This window comes from Dipodomys merriami, unplaced genomic scaffold (genome assembly GCF_024711535.1).
Source record: "Dipodomys merriami isolate MVZ:Mamm:240054 unplaced genomic scaffold, mDipMer1.0.p SCAF_60, whole genome shotgun sequence".
In the NCBI taxonomy this organism is placed as follows: Eukaryota; Metazoa; Chordata; class Mammalia; order Rodentia; family Heteromyidae; genus Dipodomys; species Dipodomys merriami.
The window spans coordinates 2,644,658-2,667,787 of record NW_027206180.1 but is presented as its reverse complement, the minus strand read 5'-3'; the positions used below and the strand labels follow the sequence as shown (position 1 = coordinate 2,667,787).

The window sequence follows — 23,130 nt, the reverse complement described above, 5'->3', positions numbered from 1 at the left end:
GGTTGTCTTGCCAAGTAGCCCCTGGTGGCCTGGCTCTCCAGGGAGAGGGCCAGGCAAGGCTGGCTTCAGGGATTGACTTGGGAGCTGAACTTAGGAAGCTGCAGTGAGGTGAGAGGTGGGGTGGGGAAACAGGGGTCTTCTTGAGATGGTGGTAGCTGCAGCCGCCGCTTACATTTGAGCAGTTCTCACCGACTTTACCCCTCAGCTCATGCTTGTGGCTTGAGGTGCTTCCAGACTGCCCAAGGGGCTGGTCCCCTTCTCAGTCTGTGAATTGCACTCTCATTGCATGATGGTTTGGGGTGAGTGGTAGCTGTGTATAGTCAGCGTGGATCAGCGTGGGGGATGGGGCCATGAGTTCCCACTGGTCTCTCCCTAGCCCTGTGGCCTTGTCTGCAAGCAGGCCGTCCCTGCCGGCCGGGGGGGGGGGGAGAGGGGGGGCTGCCAGTTCTTGGGCCTGCGTTCTCCCATGGCCTCAGGCTGCCTTTGGCTGCTTGGTGTCACCTGGTGTCACCTACTGTGTGCAGGCTCTCCATCCTTTTTTGCACCGACACAACTTCACTGGGCTCTTGAAACATAGTAAGCAGCAGCCTTTGTTTTCTGCATTTGCTAGATGAAAAACAAGAGATTTAAGGTCTCTCGTCTCACTGAAGTACATGTGAGGTGGGAAGTGAAGAATCCAGGGGCTGAAGGCCTGCCTCTGACCCCACATTCCTTGCGTGAGGGCATTCTGTGTGAAGATGTGGAGACACACAGCTGTTCCCCAAGCCCTGCAGGCCTTTGTCTTTTCTTGCTTATGTCCAAACTAGGCTTGTATGCATCCTTAGTGAGCCAGCTGTGAAGTCACCTCCTCGGGGGAGGTCTCCAGGATTGCCCTGGTGCTTCATCTTTGTTGTGTTCCCAGCATCCCTGGCTGGCACTATGGTTCCTACTGCAGTGCAGCGTCCCACTGTGTTCGTTACAAGTTCTCAGCTGAGGCAGCTTCAGCAATCCCAGTGGATGGGGGGAGTACTGGTTAGAGCCCTTCATACTCATGTCATGGATGCGGACACCAGGCAGTGCCTGTGAGGTCTGGTTCCCCAGTGCGCAGGTACTCGGGTGCATCATTGCTTAGTTCTCTAGCTGTGTGCTGGGAGGGCAGCCAGCATGGCAGAAGCCTCGTGCAACGTGACTTGAGTCCCTTGGGTTTCCTCCCCATGTGCTGTGTGACCCTGAGCATCTTTACATCTGTTTCCTTGTCTGTAAGATCCACATGGGGACGTGGGGAGGAAACAAAATGGTGTCAGCTCAGTGCTGGGCTGTGAAGTTGTGTCTTCTGATCCCCCCCGCCCCCCATTCCCTCTGCCCAGGAAATGATTGTCAACGTGCTCCTGACTCCAGGCAAATCGCCTTTGCTGGGGGGTTTGTGTTCTCCTCTCACCACAGGTAATGGGGGAAGAGAGAGGCCCACCTCACACCTGCCTCTTGGTGTAGACAGTCCTTCTGTCAGAAAGCTCTTGAGTTAATATGGTATAGGTGTTGCTAGAAAGCACCTCTTGTGGATAAGCTGAGCAATTAGTCTGAACGAAGGTTCCGAGTGACCCCTGCTGAGGACAGCAGTCTGACAAAGAGCTTCTTGGCTCCCAGCAATAGCTGGCACCTCTGCTGGTACTTGGACTCCCTGCCAAGCTAATCCCTCTGCCTAATCCCAGGTTCTCTGCGCAGCCTGCTGGGCACTGTGGGGAGCTGGCCTCGGTCCCCACCTGCTTTCTTTCAGAGGATGGCTTAGTGCATTGTGATTGGCCTCTTCTCTGCAGATTGAACAGACACAGGATTGGAGGATTCTCTCCATTTCATTTGCTAGATTTGACATTAGGTGTCTGGGATTAAACGTTTCTCTCTAGAGGGTGAAGCTGAAGTCTCATCACAAGTTGGTAGGACTCTGGGTCCTATGGGCCACGCCACTTTAAACTCTTGGCTGTTTTCAGTGTCACCTAGATCAGGCAGAATGTGTGGGGACTGCGCTTAGTGCCCCTCACGACCTTCTAGGGAAGGGTGGAAATGGCAGAGTCGCTTGTTGCTCCTTTATCAGTGCCATGGCATTATTAATAATGTCACTCTTTGAATGCCCAATAGTTAGGCAGCCACTTTAGTCAGCAAGTCCCTTTCCAGAAGGGAAAGGCCAGTCCAGAATTGCCAACAAATGATTCGGAGGCCAAGCAATGGTGAGCTCTGGTCTGGCTTAAAACACCACAGCCCGAATCTGATGATTGGTGGGTGTGGTATTGATGCCAGCAGGGCTTGGATGGGCTCCACTGGTGGCTTCCCTGGTGGGTTTTGGTCCATTGGCCCATGGCAGGCCCAGCAAGAGGAAATTCAGGATGTGGTTCTGCCCCTCCATCTTCCTCTCAGCTAGAGCTCCAGTTCCTATACTGCATGTCCCAGCTCCTGTCATGTGGCTCCAATACCTGCTATTCCCTGGTCCTTGCAGCGCTGGTAGAGCATGGGGCCATCCTTTCTATATTGCCAGCCACTCTGTTTCTCTTCACCTTGTCCCTGCATAAGTAGTTACTTCATTAAAGCCAGCACCAGCCAGCCCCTTGGTGCCATCTGTTTTCTGAACACTGGCTCGCTCCAGTGTCTGGTCTTGCACGTGGTCATTCCTTTCCTGAGCGCTCCTCCCCCAGACCTTAGCAGAGCTGGCTCCTTGTCAGGATGCCCGGTCTGGGCACAGGTGCCTGCTGGCTTGGAGGGCTTGGCTGGTATAGCCTTCTGCCTTGTCTTGGTGCTGTGCCTATTTTCTTTACAGCTCTTCAACCTTCTGAAATGATTGTTTACTTGCTTGGTTGCCTGAGCTCAGTCAGGTAACTTCCATCCTCCTGAGCAGGCCAGAGACAAGCACTTTCTGTTAAGAGTTCAGAGGGTGAATACTTTGGGTTTTGTAGACCATATGGTTCCTATCACAACTATTGAAGTCTGCTGTTGTAGTTAGAAAACAGCCACGAAGCACACATCAATGAACTACAATGCCTTCACAGAACCAAGCTGGGGGAAACTTGTGGCAGGTATATAAATAGATCAGCTTAATCATTCAAAACAGAAATGAAGCTAGGAACAGTGACTCATGCATGGAAGCCTGAGATGGGGAGAATCAAGGTTCAGGGCCAGTTTAGACAAAAAGTTTATGAGACTTCATCCTGAACAAGAGCTGTGCATGATGGCACACACTCATCATTCCAGATACTAAAGGAAGCATAAATACGTGGATTGATGTCCAGATTGGCCCAGGCAGGAAGTGAGACCCTATCTCAAAAATAACTGGAGCCGAAAGGGCTGTGGAGGTGTGATTTAAGTGGTAGTGCAACTGCCTAGCAAGCTTGAAGCCTTGAGTTCAAACCCCAGTCAAAAAACAACCAGTCAAGGCCAGGAAGGTGGCTCAGTGGTAGAGCGCTTGCCTTGCATGCACGAGGTCCTGGGTTCAATTCCTCAGCACCACATAAGCAGAAAAAAAAAAAAACGGAAGTGATGCTGTGGCTCAAGTGGTAGAGCACTAGCCTTGAGCTGAAGAGCTGAGGGTCAGCGCCCAGGCCCAGAGTTCAGGCCCCACGACCGACCAAAAAAAAAAAAAAAAGACAAAAACAAAAAACAAAAACCCAAACAACCAAGACAAGCAGCCTGAAAACACAGCAGGCTGGATTTGGCTGGAGAGCCATAGTCTGCCATGTCTGGACCAGTCTAGATGCCCATGAGCGCTGGGGTCTCCTTGCCTTGTTTGCTGTGGGCCCAGTGCTTTGCGTGGGGCCCGCCACGTGGTGAGATGTGACTGTGGACACGTAGACGTTTGCCCTGTATGGTCCCACTGCTGACATCCAAGTCTCGGCCTCCCAGTGCAGATAAACCAGTGGTGGTAGTTGTGGTTGTGATGACCAGCATCATGGAGAAGGAAGGTCAGGGGTGACTCTGTGAGATCTCTGGTTACTTGGTAAGTGGGTGAGGTGAGGTGTCAGGGAGGAGGCGTCTGGAGGAGCACAGAGTAGCGTGGTGTGTCTGAGGGGCCAGGCTCTGCGGTGCAGTGACAGGAGGGGAGGACCCCGACTATTGAGACACCTTCTGGTTTAGTCGTCCCACAGACAGCGCCACCTCACTAAGGGTGTGGAACTGAAACACCCCTTGGTCACAGAGGGTCTTCCTTGAGAGCAGTGTGGGGACCGGGCTGGAGGCCCTGAGCTGCAGGAGGCAGGGGGACCATTCACTGTCTTCTTGCTCCAGAGTGGTCTTGATCTGGGGGTCTGGCAACGATGTGTGTTACGGCTGAATCTTTCTTCAGCCAGGCCCACGATTGGTCCCCAGCCTGGACCGTCTCTGGCTCCCTGTGGCAGCCTGTGTGTCTAGCTCACTGGTGTGGTGTATGTGCTGATGCCGAGGATGGTCAGGTGTGAGGAGGAGAGGATCTCCAGACATTCTGGTGGGTGGGAGAGAGGAGAGAGAAGAATTGGCCAGGCCCCACATGTCCTAACGATCGAGAAGATGGTAATAAATGGTGGCCATAGCGACCAGTAGACAGTGTCTGTTGGGGAAGACATCTCTCCTCCTCGGGGAAGCATTTTGGGGGTGGGGATGGAAAGAGGTGAAGATTAGAAAGCTAAAAGGAGCCAGCTCTCAAGATTGGGTTTGATGGAGGGACTGAGGCACTTGTCTAAAGTAGCCTGCCTTGGTAGTAGTGGAGCTGAAATTAGAATACAGTAGGTCTGATTCCCAGTTCAGTGCTCTTCCCATTTCCCAATTTGTTGGCCTTATTTTACTGGAGTTGAGTATATGTGAGTTAACAAATCAGTATAATAAAATCAAGGATGCATATGTAGGGCATATGTAAAAGCCCTGAGATAGAAAGGAATATGGCTTGAGGTAAGTGTGTGTAGGGAAAGGAGGTATGAAATAGGCTATTGATACCTCCAGGAATTTAGAAAGTAGAATTTCCAGCTGGCCAAGACTTTGGATTAATAGGAAGCTAAGGACTATTAGGACAGTTTAAGAAAACCTGTGCAAGCCAGACATTGGTGGCTCACGCCTGTGAAGCTACTCTGGAGGCTGAGATCTGAGGATCATGGTTTGAAGCCAGTCCAGGCAAGAAAGTCCACAAGACTTATCTCAAATTAACTACTCAGAAAAAGCCAGAAGTGGTGCTGTGGCTCAGGTGGAGAGCTCTAGCCTTGAGCAAAAGAGCAGCTCAGGAACAGCGCCCAGGCCCAGAGTTCAAGCCTTAGGATTGGCAAAAAAAAAAAAAAGGCCATGCAGTAATGAACTGGTTTGTAATAAGGATATGAAGTGGACCCAGCAGTCTTTGATTGAGTTATCTTTAAGGTTTTAGCCACTACATTTTCCTTCTAGCCTAGTGTTACAACTTTGAGACAACTTCGTGCTGTTTACAAGTATGTTCTTTTTTTGGTTGATAACGTATATATTTTTTAAGTTCTCTCTTGGAAAGGGCTTGCATTCGAAAGCTGCACAGGCAGCCCGAGCACTTGGCTGGGTTTTTGCTTGTAGGATTTTCTCATTTTGGGCGGTGAAATTCATACGAGAGTACTTATTCATGCTTTTCGCACTCCGGCCTCCCACACTGTTCCCGAGTCACACTGCCACCACGAGTGAGTCAAGAGCTTGTCAGCTTCAGCCTCCGAGAAGCAGGCCCGGAACACGCGGCAGAACTCCGGCGATGCGGTAACTTCTTGTGAGGTGGAAAAGAGATGCTTCATGGCGCCGCGAGGGTTGCTAGGGCTCAGTCTCTCACAAACCAGTCACCCTGCAGCATAGAGTGGCTGAGTGACAGAGTCCTGGTGTGGTGGAGAATCTGCCAAGGAGAAAACAGGAAGGGGTTAGGGACCAAGGTAGAGTCCCGAAGGACTCACCCTTTAGTGACCTCCTGGCTCTGACTGGGCCCCACCTCTGAAGGTTCCTAAGTTTCTAGAACCTCCCCAAACAATGCCTCTAGCCTGGGAGCTAGCTGTAAGCACTTGAACCTGGAGGACATTTCCATTCACATTCAAACCATAACAGAGGCCCATCTCTGCAGGGTGGTGGGTGGTTAGCTCACATGATGTTAGAGATATGTTCTTTTTATTTATTTAATTTTTATTTTTTGTGCCAGTCCTGGGGCTTGAACTCAGGGCCTGAGCACTGTCCCTGAACTTCTTTTGCTCAAGGCTAGCACTCTACCACTTGAGCCACAGCTCCACTTCTGGATAGCTTATTGGAGATAAGAGTCTCATGGACTTTTCTGCCCAGTCTGGCTTTGAACCATGCTCTTCAGATCTCAGACTCCTGAGTAGCTAGGATGAAAGGCATGAGCCACCAGTTATAGCTGCTCCAGTCATCTGTGTGTCTGTGTGTCCCTCCTCCCAAGCCTAGCACAGCCTCCACTGTATCTCGGCCTCCACAGTACCACAGCCTCTGCTGTAGACTGGATTCCACAGGTATCTCCCAATCTACAACGCAGAAGACCCCCTCAGCTTAGGCTATGCACATGGTAGCCAGGTGGGGTGCTCGAGACACAACCCCAGGGGCTGCTGTGGTTGCTGGGTCTGTTCCCACCTTTTGGAAATAGGGGAGTTCCTCTTGCTAAACAGATGAACATATCCAGTTAAAGAAGAAAACAAGTCATTCCTTTTCTGTGGTGGGTATGGAACTCAGAACTTATTGTATGTTGAACCAGGGCTCTAACACTGAGCCACACACCCCAGCCCTGTAGTTGAAAATTAAAAAAAAAAAAAAAGTTGTTTGATTCTTGGGGTGAGGTCTCACTACGTAACCCAGGCGAGCTTTGAATACCCGTATGTGGGGCTTACAGGCCTGTACCAACTCTGCCCGCTCATAGTTTTTTTTTTTTTTTCTTTTTAAACTGTATTTTCAGAAATAGAATATGAGCCATCAAGTGTAAAATTTAACTGCTCAGGACCAGGTCAGGTGACAAAGTGTGGTAGGTTAAGGGACTGAGAGCACAGGTGACACACGGAAAGAGCTCAGACAGTAACTGGGAAGAGTTGGGTCTTAAAGCCAGATCAGCTAGAGGTGATGAGCTCTGCCCCACACTGCTGGGCGGCCCTGGCTCCTGGCCTCACACCTGCTAACCTCATGTCTGCTCAACCTGCCTCTGCCCCATCTCATAGGGCAACACTGACATTAATATTCATAGGGCTAGAGGGTTGCTAGGAGAACTGGATAAGGGTGTTCATTGTAATGCTCAGCACATGACAAATGTTTGGCCCGTAGCAGCTGTTAATATCACTATAGTCTGCCCTCTCTCTGTGGGTACCATATCCATGATTGAGCCAACTGTTGATTGAAAATGTTGGAGGAAAATAATTGTATCTCTCTCTCTCTTTTTTTTAACTTTGTTATTCCCTAAGCTACACAGTATGACACTAGGCAGTGCCCTGAAATGGGTATTATAAACAATACAGACACGATTGAGCTGGGTTCTTGGGACCAGCCCCAGTGGATGCCAAGGGACAATTGTATCCATTTTTAGCAATAATGGCCGCATTATTACGGACATATGTCTGGTTCAAAAGTGGTTAGAGAGTCACCTTAATGATTAATGAAACAAATGTTTATTGAGCACCTTCTGTGTGCTGAGCATGGAGCAGAGTGCTTGTGATGCAGATGTGATGCAGGCTGGGCGCTTTTTGTTGAGAGCAGGTAGCCCATTAGGAGGAGTGGCTGGGGAGCTGAGATGGGCATGGGGTGGCAGGTCAGGATGAGCTCAGGTGGGGTCTTTTGTGCTGAGCCTTAGCTGGAGCCAGAGCCTGGTGAAAGTGGGGACGAGGAACCTTTCCAGCTGAAGGCGCCGAGGGGGGCGAAGCTGGAGGCACAGAGTCTCAGGGTGCATAGCCACGGTTTGCAGCCCAGGGAGGAGGTGGCAGCACTCTGATTCACTTCATCCCAGCCTCTCTCCACCCACTTCCCAGGTGGCAACTCTCCATGGGGGGGACCAGGATGAGGACAAATTGTTAGATAAACACAGTTCCTGGAAGTCGTGAGAATCCGTTGTGCCTTTTCTGCCTGGGAGGTTCTGTATATATTTGTGTGGTTACTGTTATCAGTAGCTGTGGGCAGAGACTTGGGTATGCACGGATTCCTTTAAAATAGGGAAATTCTAGAAAATCCACTCTCCAACATAATACTGTGAGTTTAATCACTGTCACTGTTGGACTGTTATGTGTATGCTTATTTTGCAAAACATGTCTCAAGCTTGACTCTGAAGCCACAGTCACTTCCGTCCTTGCTTTGGGTTGTCTGTGCACTTGGCTAGTGGTTAAAGGACGGGGTGGGCCAGGGGCCTTGTTACAACTCCCCGTATGGCTCATTAGCTTGCTGTGTCTCTCTCGTAAATAGATTTTTCACTTGATGGGGGAGGTCTGGTGAAGTCTCAGCTTTGCTGACTGATGAGAAACACTGCCTCCCTGGCCAGCTTGCAGCTAGTGAGGTCAGTGTCCCCATTTGGAAATGGAAATGCTATGTGGTTTTTCCTTGTCTTCCTGTCTCCTGAGAAGTCTGACTCCAGTGGCCTGTGACTCCTCCAGCTGCTTGTCTGGCCCATAGTGGGAAGGACTCCATGGTCCTTGTCTGAACTCTCTCAGAGACAGATGGGTCAGTCACAGAGAGGTGACCAGAAGGCCACCTGTCTGGCCTTTCAGACTGTCTAGGTGTCATATCATAGAGTCTCTGTGGGCCCAGTGGATTCTCAGTACTCTTCTGGCTCACCTGGCTGCCTTTCTTCTTGGCAGAGTCAATTCTGTCACTATTCCTACCACTACTACCATTGGCATCAGACCTCCCGCACTTGCTAATGATTCAGAGTTGGGAGGGGCACCACCCACCATTAGTTGTGGCCTTTCTGATTGTGCCAGATTGAGTTTATTGAGTACCTACTATGTTTCTGGCACATTGCTGCTCTGAGTTGCCGCCACCTCACGTGTGCCCCCTGTCTGTTGGCATTAGGTTTCCACAATGAGACAGGCTGGCCTGTGTCCCTGAGCCCAGATGAGGCCTCACTCTCCTCTTATTCTAGCCTTGAACTCAGGGCCTCACACGGCAGCTTTAGCTCTGCCTCTTGGGCTACACCTCCACTTCCTACTTTTTACTGGTTAACTGTAGATAAGAGTCTCTAGAATTTGTCTACCTGGGCTGGCTTCAAATCTCAACCCTCAGATTTCAGTCTCCTGATAGCTAGGATACGTTTCTTAATAAAACAAGGCAGTTAAAAGTGGGGGGTGGCTCACACCTGTAATCCTAGCTACTCAGGAGGCTGAGATCAGAGGATCACAGTTCAAAGCCAGCCTGGGCAAGAAAGTCCGTGAGACTCTTATCTCCAATTAACCAATAGAAAACTGGAAGTGGCGCTGTGGCTCAAGTAGTAGAGTGCTTGCCTTGAGCTGAAGAGCTGAGGGACAGTGCCCAGGCCCAGAGTTCAAGCCCCACGACTGACCCCCCCCCAAAAAAAAAGTGGGGGGTGGGCTGGGAGGTGGAAAGAGGTAAGTCTGGGAGGAAGTTTGTCTTGCCACCCCTCTGCTGCTTGCCAGGCATTCTACGAATCCAACCTAAATTCTTCAAGTCCTTGTGGAAAAGGGCAGACCTGTCTGTTCTACCTCGGGCTGTAAAGGTGTGCTCTTGGTGATTCAGGTTTGCTCCACTGCCCCCTCTTAGGAGCCAGCAGGGTGTGTCTCTGCTCCCCAGCTGCTGGAATTAGGGGCTGACATTGGCAGCAGCATGAAACCTAGCAGGAGAGCACGTGGTGCTGCCCTGTGAGCAGCTGGACTATAGAAGGTGCGGGCAAGAAGGTCTTGTTCTGGCCAGATAAGGCCCAGGGGATTTTTATCCTGATTTGTGGCCAGAGGCAGGGGAGGAAGAATCCGGTTGTTGTGGGCTCCGACAGGTGAGGATCAGGAGGCTGATGGCCGTGGATTCCTGCCAGCTCGGCGGCAGCAGCTTCAGCTCCTGGCTGACCCAGACCGGGCTGGGAGAGGAATTAATGTGGATGGACAAAAAACTGCCTTGTGCGGCCATTCACCAACTGTCGAAGCTCAAAGTGGCAGAGAGATGGCTCAGAGCTCATTTAAAAACGCAAGGAATGGTTCATTTTCCACTTGGTAACACTGTGGACGCTGTATGAATAATGTGTAATAAAAAGATGAAAAGGTTAGGAAGCGACCTGCAAATGGAATCCGGGTTGTGCGGCTTGCTCTTCTTTCCTTGCAGTAGACAGTGTGCCCAAGGGGACCTTGTGTCTGGAGACTTTGCTCTTTGGAGGTTTCGAAGGGAGGAAAATGGTTCTATATACTGAAAATATTGTTAGTATTTTTTTTCTTTCTTTCCTTTTTTTTTTTTTTTAAAGTACTGTTCCTGGGGCTTGAACTCAGGGTCTGGGTACTATCCCTGAGCTTCTTTGCTCAAAATTAACACTCTACCACTTGAGCCATAGAGCCACTTCTGGCTTTTTCTGAGTGGAATTTTGGAGATGAGTCTCACACTTTGCTGTGTGGGTTGGCTTCAAGTTGTGATCCTCCGATCTCAGCCTCCTGTGCAGCTAGGATTACAATCATGAATCACCAGTGCCCGGCTTGTATTTTTAAGAACTCAGTTCTCTTGGCCCTGTGGTAAATAGCTTAGTGTCCTCTCCTGAGAGATCTAACAAGAAATTTTAATTATGTTTCACTTATTGCTTAGGTAACTTCTGAAAGGAGAGTAATTATTTTGGAATGATTCTGGGAGTAAATGGAATGATTCCGTTTTTAGGGTTGGTATTCAAGGATTAGTTACATTCTGACTCATCTATTAGTTAGCTGCATTTTACTTACCTCCCCTGTTCAAGACTTGTAGCAGGCGGCTGGCCCCTGTCAGAAGTGGGTCACTAAGACAGGTGGCTCACACCTGTAATCCTAGCTACTTAGGAGGCTGAGATCTGAGGATTGCAGTTCAAAGCCAGCCGGGGCAGGAAAGTCCATGAAACTCTTATCTCTAACCTCCAGAAAACCAGAAGTGACACCTTGGCTCAAAGTGGTAGAGTGCTAGCCTTGAGTGAAAAAGCTTAGGGACAGCCCCCAGGCTCTGAGTTTAAGCCCCATGGCCAACACCCCCCCCCCCAAAAAAAAGTGGGTCACTATTGTGCCCTGAAGTATGATAGCTCCCCTTGCCCCAATTCATGTCCAGCTTCCCATGTGACTATATTTGGAGATAGGCCTATAAAAGGTAATTAAACTTAATGAAGGTCATAAAGGTGGGTCCTGAGCCAGGTGGACTAGAGTTCTTGTGAGGAGAGAAACACCAGACTCACAGAGGTCATACAAGGCCACAAGTGAGAGGCAGATGTCTGGCAGTAGAAGAGACAGCAAGCCAGCAGCAACTCGGTGCTGATCTTCTGCCTCCACAATTGTTTCTGGGACCCTGACTGTGATGTTTCCTTACAGTGCTAGGAGCAGACTTAAATACTGTTGGTGTTCGCCCAGTGTTTTAACAGGTGCAGGTCCAGGTCTTGGTTCTTCTGCTCCCTGGTTTGGGTCTTTGGTCAGGCTGATAACCTTCATACCTGTGTCCTGTACAATATAGAGTGTATGTGTCCTACAAGCTATGTGAGGTTCCTCTGTGTGTTTTATGCAGGCCACGAGGGGGTTGAGCATCTGAGTCCCATTCTCAAGTGCTGGTCTCCATTGGTTTTTAGCCACACTCAGGTTCCCTGTGGTGGGGGACAGAGGCTGGCTCCAGAACAGGCCACCTGGGGTTTCAGCCGTTGGCCCTGGAGATGGGGTCATTGGCTGGTGGCTCCGGCGGTTAGATCTCAGGGTGTGTGGCTGCTGGCTTGTCCTCACCTGCTTGTGTCTGGGGCCCCAGGGGTGCCTTGTCCCTAGCTTGGCCAGCAGTGCTGGCTATGGCTTTCAGTTTTGCTGTCTTGTTGTTTTTCTCTTTTTCATCGGAGGATTTAGCAAGATTAAGAAATGACGTTGCCGTCACTGACATCTTTCCAGAATCCCTTTCTAAATAGGTGTTTTAAATGAGTCCTAATAAATCCCCCTTAGTAGTAATCCCACCGGACAAACCTAAAGATAGGAAGCTGCTGGCGAGGGTGAAATGGAAGGCCAGCAGGCAGCGGGTCCCAGGCCAGTTGATGACAATGGATTAGGGCCCATTGTGCTCCACAGAAGTGCTTACTGTACCAGCCTGTTCATTCTGAGCCCAGCTCAGCCAGGGCTGCACAGGCTTCTGGAGGGCTGAGGGAGTGGCTCCTGCCACCCAGGGCCCAGCAAAGTGCTTGCTGGTACCCCAGAAGTCACTGCCAGTCTAAGTTATCTCCTTGGCTCCCCATCAGGGAGAGGCAGATGTTGAGAAGTTGCTGTTCCTCCCCATCAGGGAGAGGCAGATGTTGAGAAGTTGCTGTTCCTGCCAGTAAGAACAAGGCCAATCCAATGGACCTGGTCCTGTGCCCTGGCTCACGTTCTCTACTGGGGACCATTGCACAGGCTTGTCTTGGCGTTCCTAAATAATTATATTTCCTAAACAATCCCTTCTCCTAAATAAGTAAACACAGGCAGAAGCCACCCATACACAGACATAGAAATGTTTGAAAGTCATTCCCTACATCTAGCGTTTCCCCTGAGTCTCTGCATTTACCTTCTAGGAGCAGGACATTTTCCTCTGCTTCCCCAGCATCACTGCTGTGACAGGGACAATAATTGCATTAAGTCTCATGTCTCGTTCACACTCACTGTTCCTCACACGTTGTATAGCTCTCTCCTGCCTACATAGTGTGTGAGCAAGGCTCATGTGCCCCCTCACCGCCTCTGCCTGGGTGCTGTCAGGCCTGCCTGGGTTGTGCTGGGCACCATCCCTTCCTAGCTCGGCTTCCTGGAGCCCACTAGAACCCTACTGGCATGTAGAGTGCCACCTGTGACAACACTAGACACATGGTGCTCAGAGCCTGGAGGACAGACAGCAAGAGTTTTCTACTCAGAAGTATTTAACTGCCTGGCTCCTGTGGCTCATGCTTCTAATCCTAGCAGAGAAGTCTGAGAGAATCCATCTTCAATTAGCTAGCCAAAAGCTAGGCTGGAGGCCTGGCTCAAAGGGTAGCTGTGTGCAAGAAAGCTGAGTGAGTACAAATCCCAAGTTTAAGCTGTGACTCTGGAAAAGAAGTATCTCACAGGTTTTCATTAACTGGTCCTGAAGTTGTGGGGTGGAGGAGCACACAGCAGCAGGTTCTAGTCCTGTGTAGACGAGCAATAGTGACAGACAGCTGAAAGAGCCTTGTTTTCTCTTTGCTTGGTCAGCCCTTGCAGTCATTAGCTGCCAGGGGAAAATAATGGTTACCTCTGGCCCGGAGTGAGCGCGTGGCTGGCTCCTTTGGGACTGACTTTACAGCAATGGAAACGTGCATATTCAAGCAGGCAACAGATTTGCTGTGCTCACTGAACCAGAAGCGGCCATAGGGAAGGCTGTTCATATGAACCCAAACTCTTGTAGTGACCTAGTTTTATACCATCTCCTGACTTTAGCTCTGAAATTCCCAGCCCATAGCTGTCTGTGGAGTTTGTTAGACTCCGGAGTTCTTGTACCGTACTGGCCTCAGATGGGAGTACCTGTGTGGCAGGGAGAATTGCAAGGGAAACTGGCAACACGTGTGTGTGTGTGTGTGTGTGTGTGTGTGTGTGTGTGTGTGTGTATGCATGCATGCATGCATGTATGTATGTATGTATGTATGTATGGGTCTTTGGGGGACCTGCAGCACTTACTTTCCCCATCTAGAGGAGCAGCATCTGCTCAGCACCAGTCCAGGGTCACCTTGAGGCCACTCAGGTTCCTCCTCCAGTTCCCAACTTTTTCAAGAGAAGCCTAGATCTTTAAGGGAAATGTCCTGATTTTTAATTATCTGCACCTAATTAAAAACTATCTCTCTCACTACTCCTCTCCCTCTGGGGGTCAACAAAGCAAGTCTATAAGCCACAGGGGCCACACAAGCTGCCATTCCCCAGCTCTGATTGTGGTAACAACTGTTGTTCCTTAGTAGTCCCTCCCTCCTTTCCTCCCTCCTTCCCTCTCTGTCTGTCTGTGTCTGTCTGTCTGTCTGTCTGTCTGTCTGTCTGTATCTCTCTCTCTCTCTGTGCCTCTTGGCCTCTGCCTTGTATTTCGCTGTTATCTTTTTAGCCTCATCTCATTTGTAGTCCACATCTTGTGCCAGCTGTCTCCTGAGGCCAAGATCCAATGAGTCTATTATGACTCGTTCCACAGTGAGATTGAGTTTTCAATTTACTATGCAGATGCAGATGCAGTACCAGTGAACATTTGGGCCCAGGGAGACTCTAGAGTCCCTGGCTCTTCCTTGTAGGCAAGGAACCATTCTGGACCCCCCTCATGGGTATACGGTCAGATGATAATAGTGATTTTACTTCCTCATTCCCTCACACCATATCATGAGATGCGTTTTCTAGGTTCTGTCTCTGTGGTCCTATGGCATTGTCACACAGGAGATGCCAGAGCTGTACCCCCATAAACCACTGCATTGTTAAATGTAATGATAGCAGCTGGCTTTGTTTTTTCCCAAATACTACCTTAACATTTATTATGCTGTATTTATATTAACCAAGCAATTTTTCTTGGCTTTTTAGGGCTGTTCTCTGCAGGAATTTCTTTTTTAACTTTATATTTTGAAATAATTTTAGATTTGCTGAAGAGTTACGAGGGTAATGATAACTTCCATATATCCTTTATTCGCATTTACTAATTGTTAGCATTGCACCATATTTGAGATAGACTTTGTCTATCTGCATATCTATTTGCTCCCTTAAATGTTTTTCCTAGTCCATTTAGGAGTTAGTATGAAAGTCATTTACCTCTAAATTATCATGCATCTATTTTCCTCTAAGAACTTTTTAACACGGCTGTGGTGTGATTACAAAGTGCAGGAACTTTATTATGTAATGTGTTATGTAATAAAATGCGACATTATTATGTAATATAATGTGTTAGCTAGCTCTTTGTCTCTGACAAATATCTCACATAAACAACTTAAAGGGAAGAAAGACTTATTTATTTAAAAATTTTTGAAAATTGTCACTAAGCCATTGTACAAAGGGGTTTTAATTCCACATGTCAGTTTATGATTTATTACATCTTGGTTGGAGGTCATGGTAGGCAGAATATAGTGGCAGAGTGGCACAGACAGAGCTGCTCACTGTGGCCAGGGGAGAGATGGGTAGGGGATGGGGACAAGGCCACCTCCTTCCTCCAACCAGGCCCCCTCCCAGTAGTAACATTCTTTTTGGAGTCCATCAAGGACCAATCCACTGGTGACTAATCCTCCGGATCCAGTCACTTCCCAGCATGCCATCAACTGGCACCCAAGCTTTTAGCTCATGAACCTGTGTGGTGGATACTTCCTGTCCAAACCATAATAGTCGATATTCATTCTTCACCAATCAGGTCAAGTAAGCCTTTTATAAGGCTGGTCCTTCCCTCTGCCTGATGGAGGATGGGGTCCATGGCCTGACATTGCACTGCCATGTGCGTGCAGCTTTATCTCCCTTGATCCAGAATGCTCCTATAGCTTTTCTGTCTCTCATGACCTTGACGTGTGTGTGTGTGTGTGTGTGTGTGTGTGTGTGTGTGTGTGTGTGTGTATGTGTGTGTGTGTGTGTGTGTGTGTGTGTTCTCCTTCTGGCTGGTTGCTAGGGAGAACATCCTTCAATTTGGGTTTTCCAGCTGTTTCCTCGTATATCCAGGTTTATGTGTTTTTGACAGGATCTCAAGGGCCTTTAATCCATCTCCCCTTGGCCAAATAAGAGTCTTCTGGTCTCACAGATGCCAAAACGTGGTGCCAAGAGATCAAAGTCACGAGCAGAGGTAGCCATTCAGGGCCTCTGGCAGGCAGTGAGCCCCTGGCTCACAAGTATGTTGTGTTGGGCACATGAGATATTAAATGGTGACTCTGTGCTTAAAGATCTCAGCACCTCACAGAGAAGTGCAGACTCGTAGCTGCTCCTGAGAGGCTGGAGGTTTGGTGCTGCAGGGCATATGTAGAGCTATGGACGCTGCCTTAGATGCACTTTCCTTCCACACCACCCCCAGGATAGGGTTCCCGCTGTGCCTGTCTCAGCCTGCTTCAGTCCTTTAGGTTACCTGTTCTCTGTTTGCAGCAGTGGCACTGTGTGTCTTCATGCCTACCAGAGGGAAGTTGTCATGTGGGTGCCTTAGAGTATCAAGAACAGGCCCCCAGCTCGGTGACAGGCCCCTGTGCTCTTTGTACTTGATCTCGGAAAAGCTGGCTCCTTAGACCAAGTGGCCTGAACCAGTATGGGGAAACTGGCAGCATGTCTGAGATGAGCCTGAGTCAGCCCTGCACAGGGAGGGATTAGCTGTGGGGAAGAAGACTCTGTATTGGATGCCTGGCCTTTCCCAGCCCCCACCCCCAGGGGGAAACAGACCTCTTTGGTTTGGAATAGAACAACCGCGGGCCTTGCTGTGCAGTTTATGGACAGCGATGACAAATGGGAGGATTTAACACCTATTATATGCCACTTAATGTGTGGTTACACGTGCGCGCGCACACACACACACATGTTCACAGCTATATGATGACTCTAGTTTCTGAAGAAGCTACTTCTGTTGTCCTATTCTGCAAGTGGTAAATTGAGTCACTTCCATGCCCAGGGACAGGCAGAGGTGGATCCAGCATTCACATCCAGAGCACTTGTCCTGGCACTTAGTGTGAGTTTTGTGTGAGTGAAGTAACAGTGGGGTATGACTCCTGCTTTTGAGCTCAGAACCCTGTGCTGCCACTCTTGTGCGCAGGTAGGTGTCACATTACAATGATCACGAGGGCTAAGGAGAGACAAATGAGACCTGGTCTCCCCTGAGGAATCACACAGTTCAGTGGGAAGTGGAGCCCAGAGGAAAGATGGCCCTTGAGGAGGAGCTTGGAGAATTCCTGGATGTTCACTAGGGTGTTGGGGCTCTCAGCGGTCAGAGAAACCTGACAGGGAAGGGCCGTAAGGCACCAAACTGCTGAGGGGGCCAGGGGCCGAGTTTGATGGTCATCTGGGCTCGCTGGGAGCCCCGACAGCTGCTAATGGGGGACAAGACAGGTCCAGTCTGGAGAGAACTGTGTGTGGTGGGGTCAGGGAGCTTGGGAGCAGTATGGCCCTGTGGAAGGCCTCCCCTCTATCTTACCTTCTCTACCTTCTCTTGCCACCCAGCCTGACCTCTCTGCCAGGGAGGCTGTGTGGCTGGCTTGGTTTTATCCCCAGCCCTCTTAGGATTATTCCAAAGGCAGTTCAGTGGCTGCTTTCCTTCTGGATCTGGAGCCACATTGCCCAAATTTGAATCCCAGCTCTGCCACTTGTTGCCCTGTGATTTGCTGGGAAAATGAGTTAACTTCTCTCCAGGTATTTAAGTCTGCAAGTATTGCATTCTGGGCCTCTCCCCTCCTGCAGTCTATGCTGGACAAATGGTAGTAGCTACAAGTGTGTGTCTGGGGAAGGCAGCAGTGTGTTGTCCTGGTGAAGGTTGTGTGACAGAGTGAGCTTAAGAAGGATGTAAACAAGGTGTGTTGCTTCACACCTGTAATCCTAGTGACGTGGGTGGTGAGATCAGAACTGTGGTGGGAAGCCAGCCTGGACAAAAAAGTCCTTGAGACCCCCATCGCAACCAAGTAAAAGGCTGGGTATATGTCTGCCATCCTAGCAATGCACCAAAGGATAAATAGGATTGCGGTCCAGACAAAAAGTAAGACCCTATTCAAAATGTGGTAAAAGCAAGAAGTGCTGGGGGACATAGCTCAAGAGGTAGACTGCCTAGCAAATGCAAGGCCTTGAATTCAAACCCCAGTCACACAGTCTCTCTCTCTCTCTCTCTCTCTCTCTGCAATGACCTTGAAGTCTTAGCAGAGGCCATATGCACTACTCACAGGCCCTTCTTGAGATTTGTTGAAGGCTGCTTTATGGTCCTCCTCATGCCTTTGGGTAACCTGGCCCCTCAAAGACCCCTCAGCCACTGTGGCTGAGAGGAGATGTGGCTGAGTGTGAATTCAGGTGGTTCACACAAGTAGTGTGCATTCTGTACTGACAGGACAGTAGAGCCGAGGTCTCTCAAGCCGAGTTTTTGTATGTCTGGGGAAGGCAGAATTCCCGGAGGGTGTGTCCTATGTTTTCATGCCTGGGAATTACCAAATGCACGTAGCAGGTTCGATAGTTTTGTTTGGAGTAATTATCCTTTGAGAGTGCTGTCTGGGGTTGCTGGTTGTTTATTCTGACATTGGGGCAGATGTAATTGCTTTGACTTACAAACATTAATTATTGCAGTCATTGGAAACTGTGAGAGGTGCTTGCCACCTACTCGATGATTTGCTTTCTTCCCCAATGCTTTGAAGGAAAACGGCAGGGTGGCCAGGAGCTGCAGCAGGGCTGGGAGGAGGGAGCTGGTGAAGCTTTCTGGAACCATGCAGGTGAATAACTTCATGCTTCCTTTGTCTTCACAGCCATCACTACCAGTCCTCCAATCCTGGCAGCCACCACTTCTTCCCTAGATGACCACAGTAGCCACGTCCAGGCTGCTGGCTTTCCCTCATTCTGTTTGCTGTCACCACGCAGCTCTCTGTGTTCCCTGGCTTAATGTCTTTCTTTGGCCTCCCTTCCCACTGAGAATAGCACTGAGAAGTCCCAGCTCAGGGACTTCAGGACTCAAGTGCCGCTCCAGCCTCCCTGGCTTTTCCTCCTCTTTCCTCTGTCTGGGGTGATGTTGGTGGTGCCTCATCCTGAGCACCTCTGCAGCTTCCAAATAGGAACTGCATGCTAATAGGCCTTTAGATGGTTTGTTGCACCCAGGCCCCATGGAAATGGTACATCATTGCCTTCTTCAGGTCCAGCCTCCGTTGTCACCTCCCAGAAAAGCCACCTGAGCCCCCACTTCGTGAAACAACTCCACCCCAGACCTTGCTTTACCTGTACCCTCTGCACTGTTATCTGAAATCCCTGCTTAACTGTGAGTGTCACCTCTGTGACGTTCTGCCCTGCCATTTCGGTTGTCCAGCAGCGTGTTACCTTGTCGTGTGGCAGGTGGCAGAGCAGCATTTGTTGAGGGTTCAGTATTTTCTGCAGCAGTCATGTGGAGCCCTCTGTCCTCTCTGCCCCGAGCTTCTTTAGGCTAAACTGAGAAACCAGCTCCCCGGGGGTCATCTTGATGAGACATCCTAAAATGATTCTTGTTTATGGCTCCCTGAGTCTGAAGTGCTCTAAAATCGGTAACTTTTTGGGGGGAGGGAAATTCTACACCTGACTCCTTGTGATCGGAAATGGTCAGATCACAGGCTTGCTAAGAATACTGTATGAAATCCCCTCTGGGCTCCGTGGAGAAAGTGTGTGTGTGCATGTGAATGAACTTGACGTGTAGCATCGAGCCCCACCCCCAGCATTTCAGACAAGGAACATTGAGCCTATACTGGTGATGTGTCTGGTGCTAAGGTGCAAGGTCCCTGTTGGGGTGGGGCTTCTCCATTGTCCCCCTCTCTCACACACAGTGAGTTATTTAGGACTCATTAGTGAACCCCTCAACTCCAGTGACTTGTCAGACATCAATAGAAAGGTGTCTTTAATAATCAGAACAGATCTACACAGTGATGGGAACAACAAATTGTATGTGGGTTATCTGCCTAAATTAAAGTCCTCTTAGATGGCCACAAATTAGTTGTTCTGAGTCTGGAAACTTTTTTTCTTTTTAGGCTAGTGACACTCTGACCTGTACTTTTTTTTAACCTTTTGGATTAGGAGGAGGTACCAGTTAGCATTCTGTTTCCATAGTCCGTATCTGAGACAATCATCTCCTCGAGAGACAAGAGACGTAGGTTCTCAGCTAAGTCAATGGCATTATCCATACCAAGAGCCGTTGTTGCCACTGGAGCACATGAGAAGACAGTCAGTGGCCTCGTGGGATGAGTTATTTGGTGAGACCACAGTTGCTGAAAATCATCTGATCATGAAAGTTCACATGTACAGTGACCTCCATACCAGCACATTGATCACGGCAGAGAGCCTGGCATGCACTCACCTGGCTGTTTCTGTGGGTCACTGTGTGTGGTGGGAAAAGGGGAGGGGAGAGGGAGGAGGAGGGAAGGAAGGAATGAGGGGAGCTGAGCAGTCAATAAATGAAAAAGGCTTTCTTCAAAACCAGAAGATAGTAAAGGAGCATGAAAGATGTTTCACCCTCAGTAATGGGGTTTATTTCAAGGTTTATGGCTTTCAATTAATTTTTACATTCCTCCTTATACGCATTCTGAGTATTTTGCAATGATCCCTTTTATTTTACTTTTTTTGGTAATCATAGTTTTGTAGTTTTAGGCTCTTTTTATTGCAGACAAAGAAAAACCTGCATAGCATGTCGAAAGACACTGGGTCCCCTGGGTGGGAAGCAGGGGGATTAGACATGGAGTGTGGAAGAGACGCCTCTTTGCAGCACAGCTGAGGAGACACCAAGACAGTATCCCCAAAGAAACAGAGGAAAGCGCTGGAGGGCCTTGGGGCCAAGACCTAGGATTTGGCAGTTGTCTTACTGGTGGCCTTGGTCTTGGGACCCTGCTCAGAGACCTTGGCTGTGTATCCCCTCCCCATACATTGGGGAGAAGATTGCTCATGACTGAAGCTTTGTGTGGAGGGGGTATGGGCAGATGAGCACCCATGTGCCTCAGCGATGTGACGTGAGACATCTAAGCTGTGTGGTGACCACTCGGTGCTTGGATGCTCCTTTGTCCCCTGGCATGACCCTCAGCCAGTATACCTGAGGAATGGACTCAGGAGGCAGCTGGGTCCTGTGAAGCTCCATTGCGCAGCTCTATGAAAGGTAGATATGGAGGTGGCCGACTGCCTCTTTTCCTTTTGATGGTTCTGGGGATTGAACGCAAAGTCTCCAATATGTTAGGCATGTGCTCTACCTCATGAGTTGTATTTCTAGTGGCACCCTTTCCACCCTTTTGGGATAGGGTCTTGCTAAGTTGGCCAGGTCTGACCTTGAATGCACAATCCTGTGAGTGTCTAAGTCACAAGTCGCTGAGATGACAGGCATGGACCTCCCCACCCGCTTGCTTAGTTTCCTCTTCTGTAAGATGGGAGTGTATGAATTCCTGAGAGGGTTTAGTGCAATGATGTATAAACACTGGGCACAAGCCCTGGCAAGTGACGCGTAGTACACAAAGCAATTGGTGAAATAGTGAGTATTTTCCAGGGCGAATATTAAGCACAATGCTGAGTACGTACTTCTGTGAATGGAGGGAGCAGACACAGGGGTGGATTCAGGCAGTCCAAGCACAGCATGCGTCAGCATTCTGGGTTTGTGGGACTAGTTGAGCTTACCTCCATCTTGAAAGGATAGTTCCTGAAGGTATTCTACAAACATGCCCTTGGTGATGCCTTTCCCATGATCTCTGAAAACAAGAGTATGTTAATATTTCTATCATGAAAATTGTGTTTTTCTTTACACAGATTCCCTTCCCTACTTTGGGTTCAAGTTCTCAGTTTTTAAATCTGCTTTTCATTCTTGTACCTGCAGAGAAAACGAGGTGCTCAAAGTCCAGCTGAAGAAATACGTTGGAGCTGTCCAGATGCTGAAAAGAGAAGGTCAAACAGCTGAAGGTGAGAGGGAGCCAGAGCTGGGGAGGGGTGGCAACATTTCCATTGAGCCCTGGGCCTGGCCGCAGTGGACACTCAGTATATCATGGGTAGTCCTGCTCCTGACTAGCACCTGTCCAGATGAAGGAGTCTGGTGCTGCCCAGGATTCATGCTAAGTGAAAGAAAGCACAGTGTAGGATTTGCCAGACTTTCAGTAGTAATCATATCAGCTTGTGTTCTTAGTCTGGAGGCTGGCATGATGATGAGCCTTGTGGGTAATGAGTCACATTGAGCCAGGCTGTGAGCAGCAGAATGTTAGATGTCTAGGAGTTTGTACACTCAGGCACGGTTTGATCCAGCAGCTCAAACATTATTACCAAGGGTTGATTTCTTTCATTCCTCAGCTCTGTCTCTCCCCAGCATTGGCAGTGTCATGCTTGCAGTTGTTTAAGCATCAGCCCTTTGAGCTGAAAGGCTCCAAGTATGCTGATTTCAGGGTGTAGACGCTTCTGCTAGGGCAGATTTATAGTTAACACCAGGTCATGGTGGAGTTAGGGAGGGATATGCCCTGATTCCCTGGCACCTCCATGTGCCAGCTCATTTTCAACCATGTGTTCTCACTGCAGGGTTAGTGTTCCCAACAACCCCAGTGAAGGGAGAGCCTCTCTTCTCCACCAGTTCTCCCTGAACCCCACCATCTCCTTCCCCACAGAGCAGTGGTTCTTAGCGTAGACACTTTCAAAACTTCCCTAGACTCATGGAAAAGGCAAGGCAGAAACGATACACTTTACAGTACAGTAGCTTGAGAAGGGGAGTGTATTCCTGCAGTCCCAGTCCCTTAAGCTGAGAACAGGAGGATGGTAGTTCAAGGGACGGGCAGAAAAGTCTGTGAGACTTTCTCTCAATGAAGTCATCAAGACAACTTGATGGTGCATGCCTGCGACCCCAGCTATGACAGGAAACCTAAAATAGGCAAATTCTGGTCTAAGCATGTACCTGAGCAGGAAGTGAAGAGCCTGTTTCAAAAATAACCAGTTCAAAAAGGTGGTTTTGGAGACAGGGCTCAAGGGGTTGAGCACCTGCCTAGCCACCATAGGGACCTGAGTTCAAAACCCAGTACCACATACCAAAAAGAAAACCCCAGCAATGGAGGCCTCTTTGACACTTTTCTGTGGAAACAGGCAATGTAGTCCAAGGCTGGATGAGAATCGTGTGGCCACTAGGGGCTCACGCTGCTTCTCTCAGCCCTGTTATTCTCTGTGTGTCTTTCAGCCTTCATGTGCTTGTCTCACGTTACCTGCGTGATGCTAGTGCTCTGCCATCACATCTGTATTTCCAGTAGCAAGAGGTAGGAAGAGCTGAGTGCATTCCACAGCTGAATTAGCTGAGGGTTTGAAACTTTCTTTAAGGGGACTAAGCTTCCTTGAAGGAGACTTTCAGAGTCTTCTTCCCCATGACTTCTTATTGCTACTTGCCCCAATTACAAAGCAGGCCTGGAAAGTGTCATCGGTATCTAAG

General features: G+C 49.3%; 1 protein-coding gene across 2 annotated transcripts in view; it reads left to right on the top strand.

Annotated features, from left to right (window-relative positions):
* The window catches only part of Snx29 (sorting nexin 29), a 222,980-nt gene that overhangs the window by 90,339 nt on the left and 109,511 nt on the right, over nucleotides 1-23,130 (top strand). For both annotated transcript variants that reach the window (XM_070003461.1, XM_070003463.1), the window contains one exon: nucleotides 21,553-21,635. In XM_070003461.1, the coding sequence (XP_069859562.1) occupies nucleotides 21,553-21,635 (83 nt within the window). The remainder of the gene's footprint in view (nucleotides 1-21,552; nucleotides 21,636-23,130) is intronic.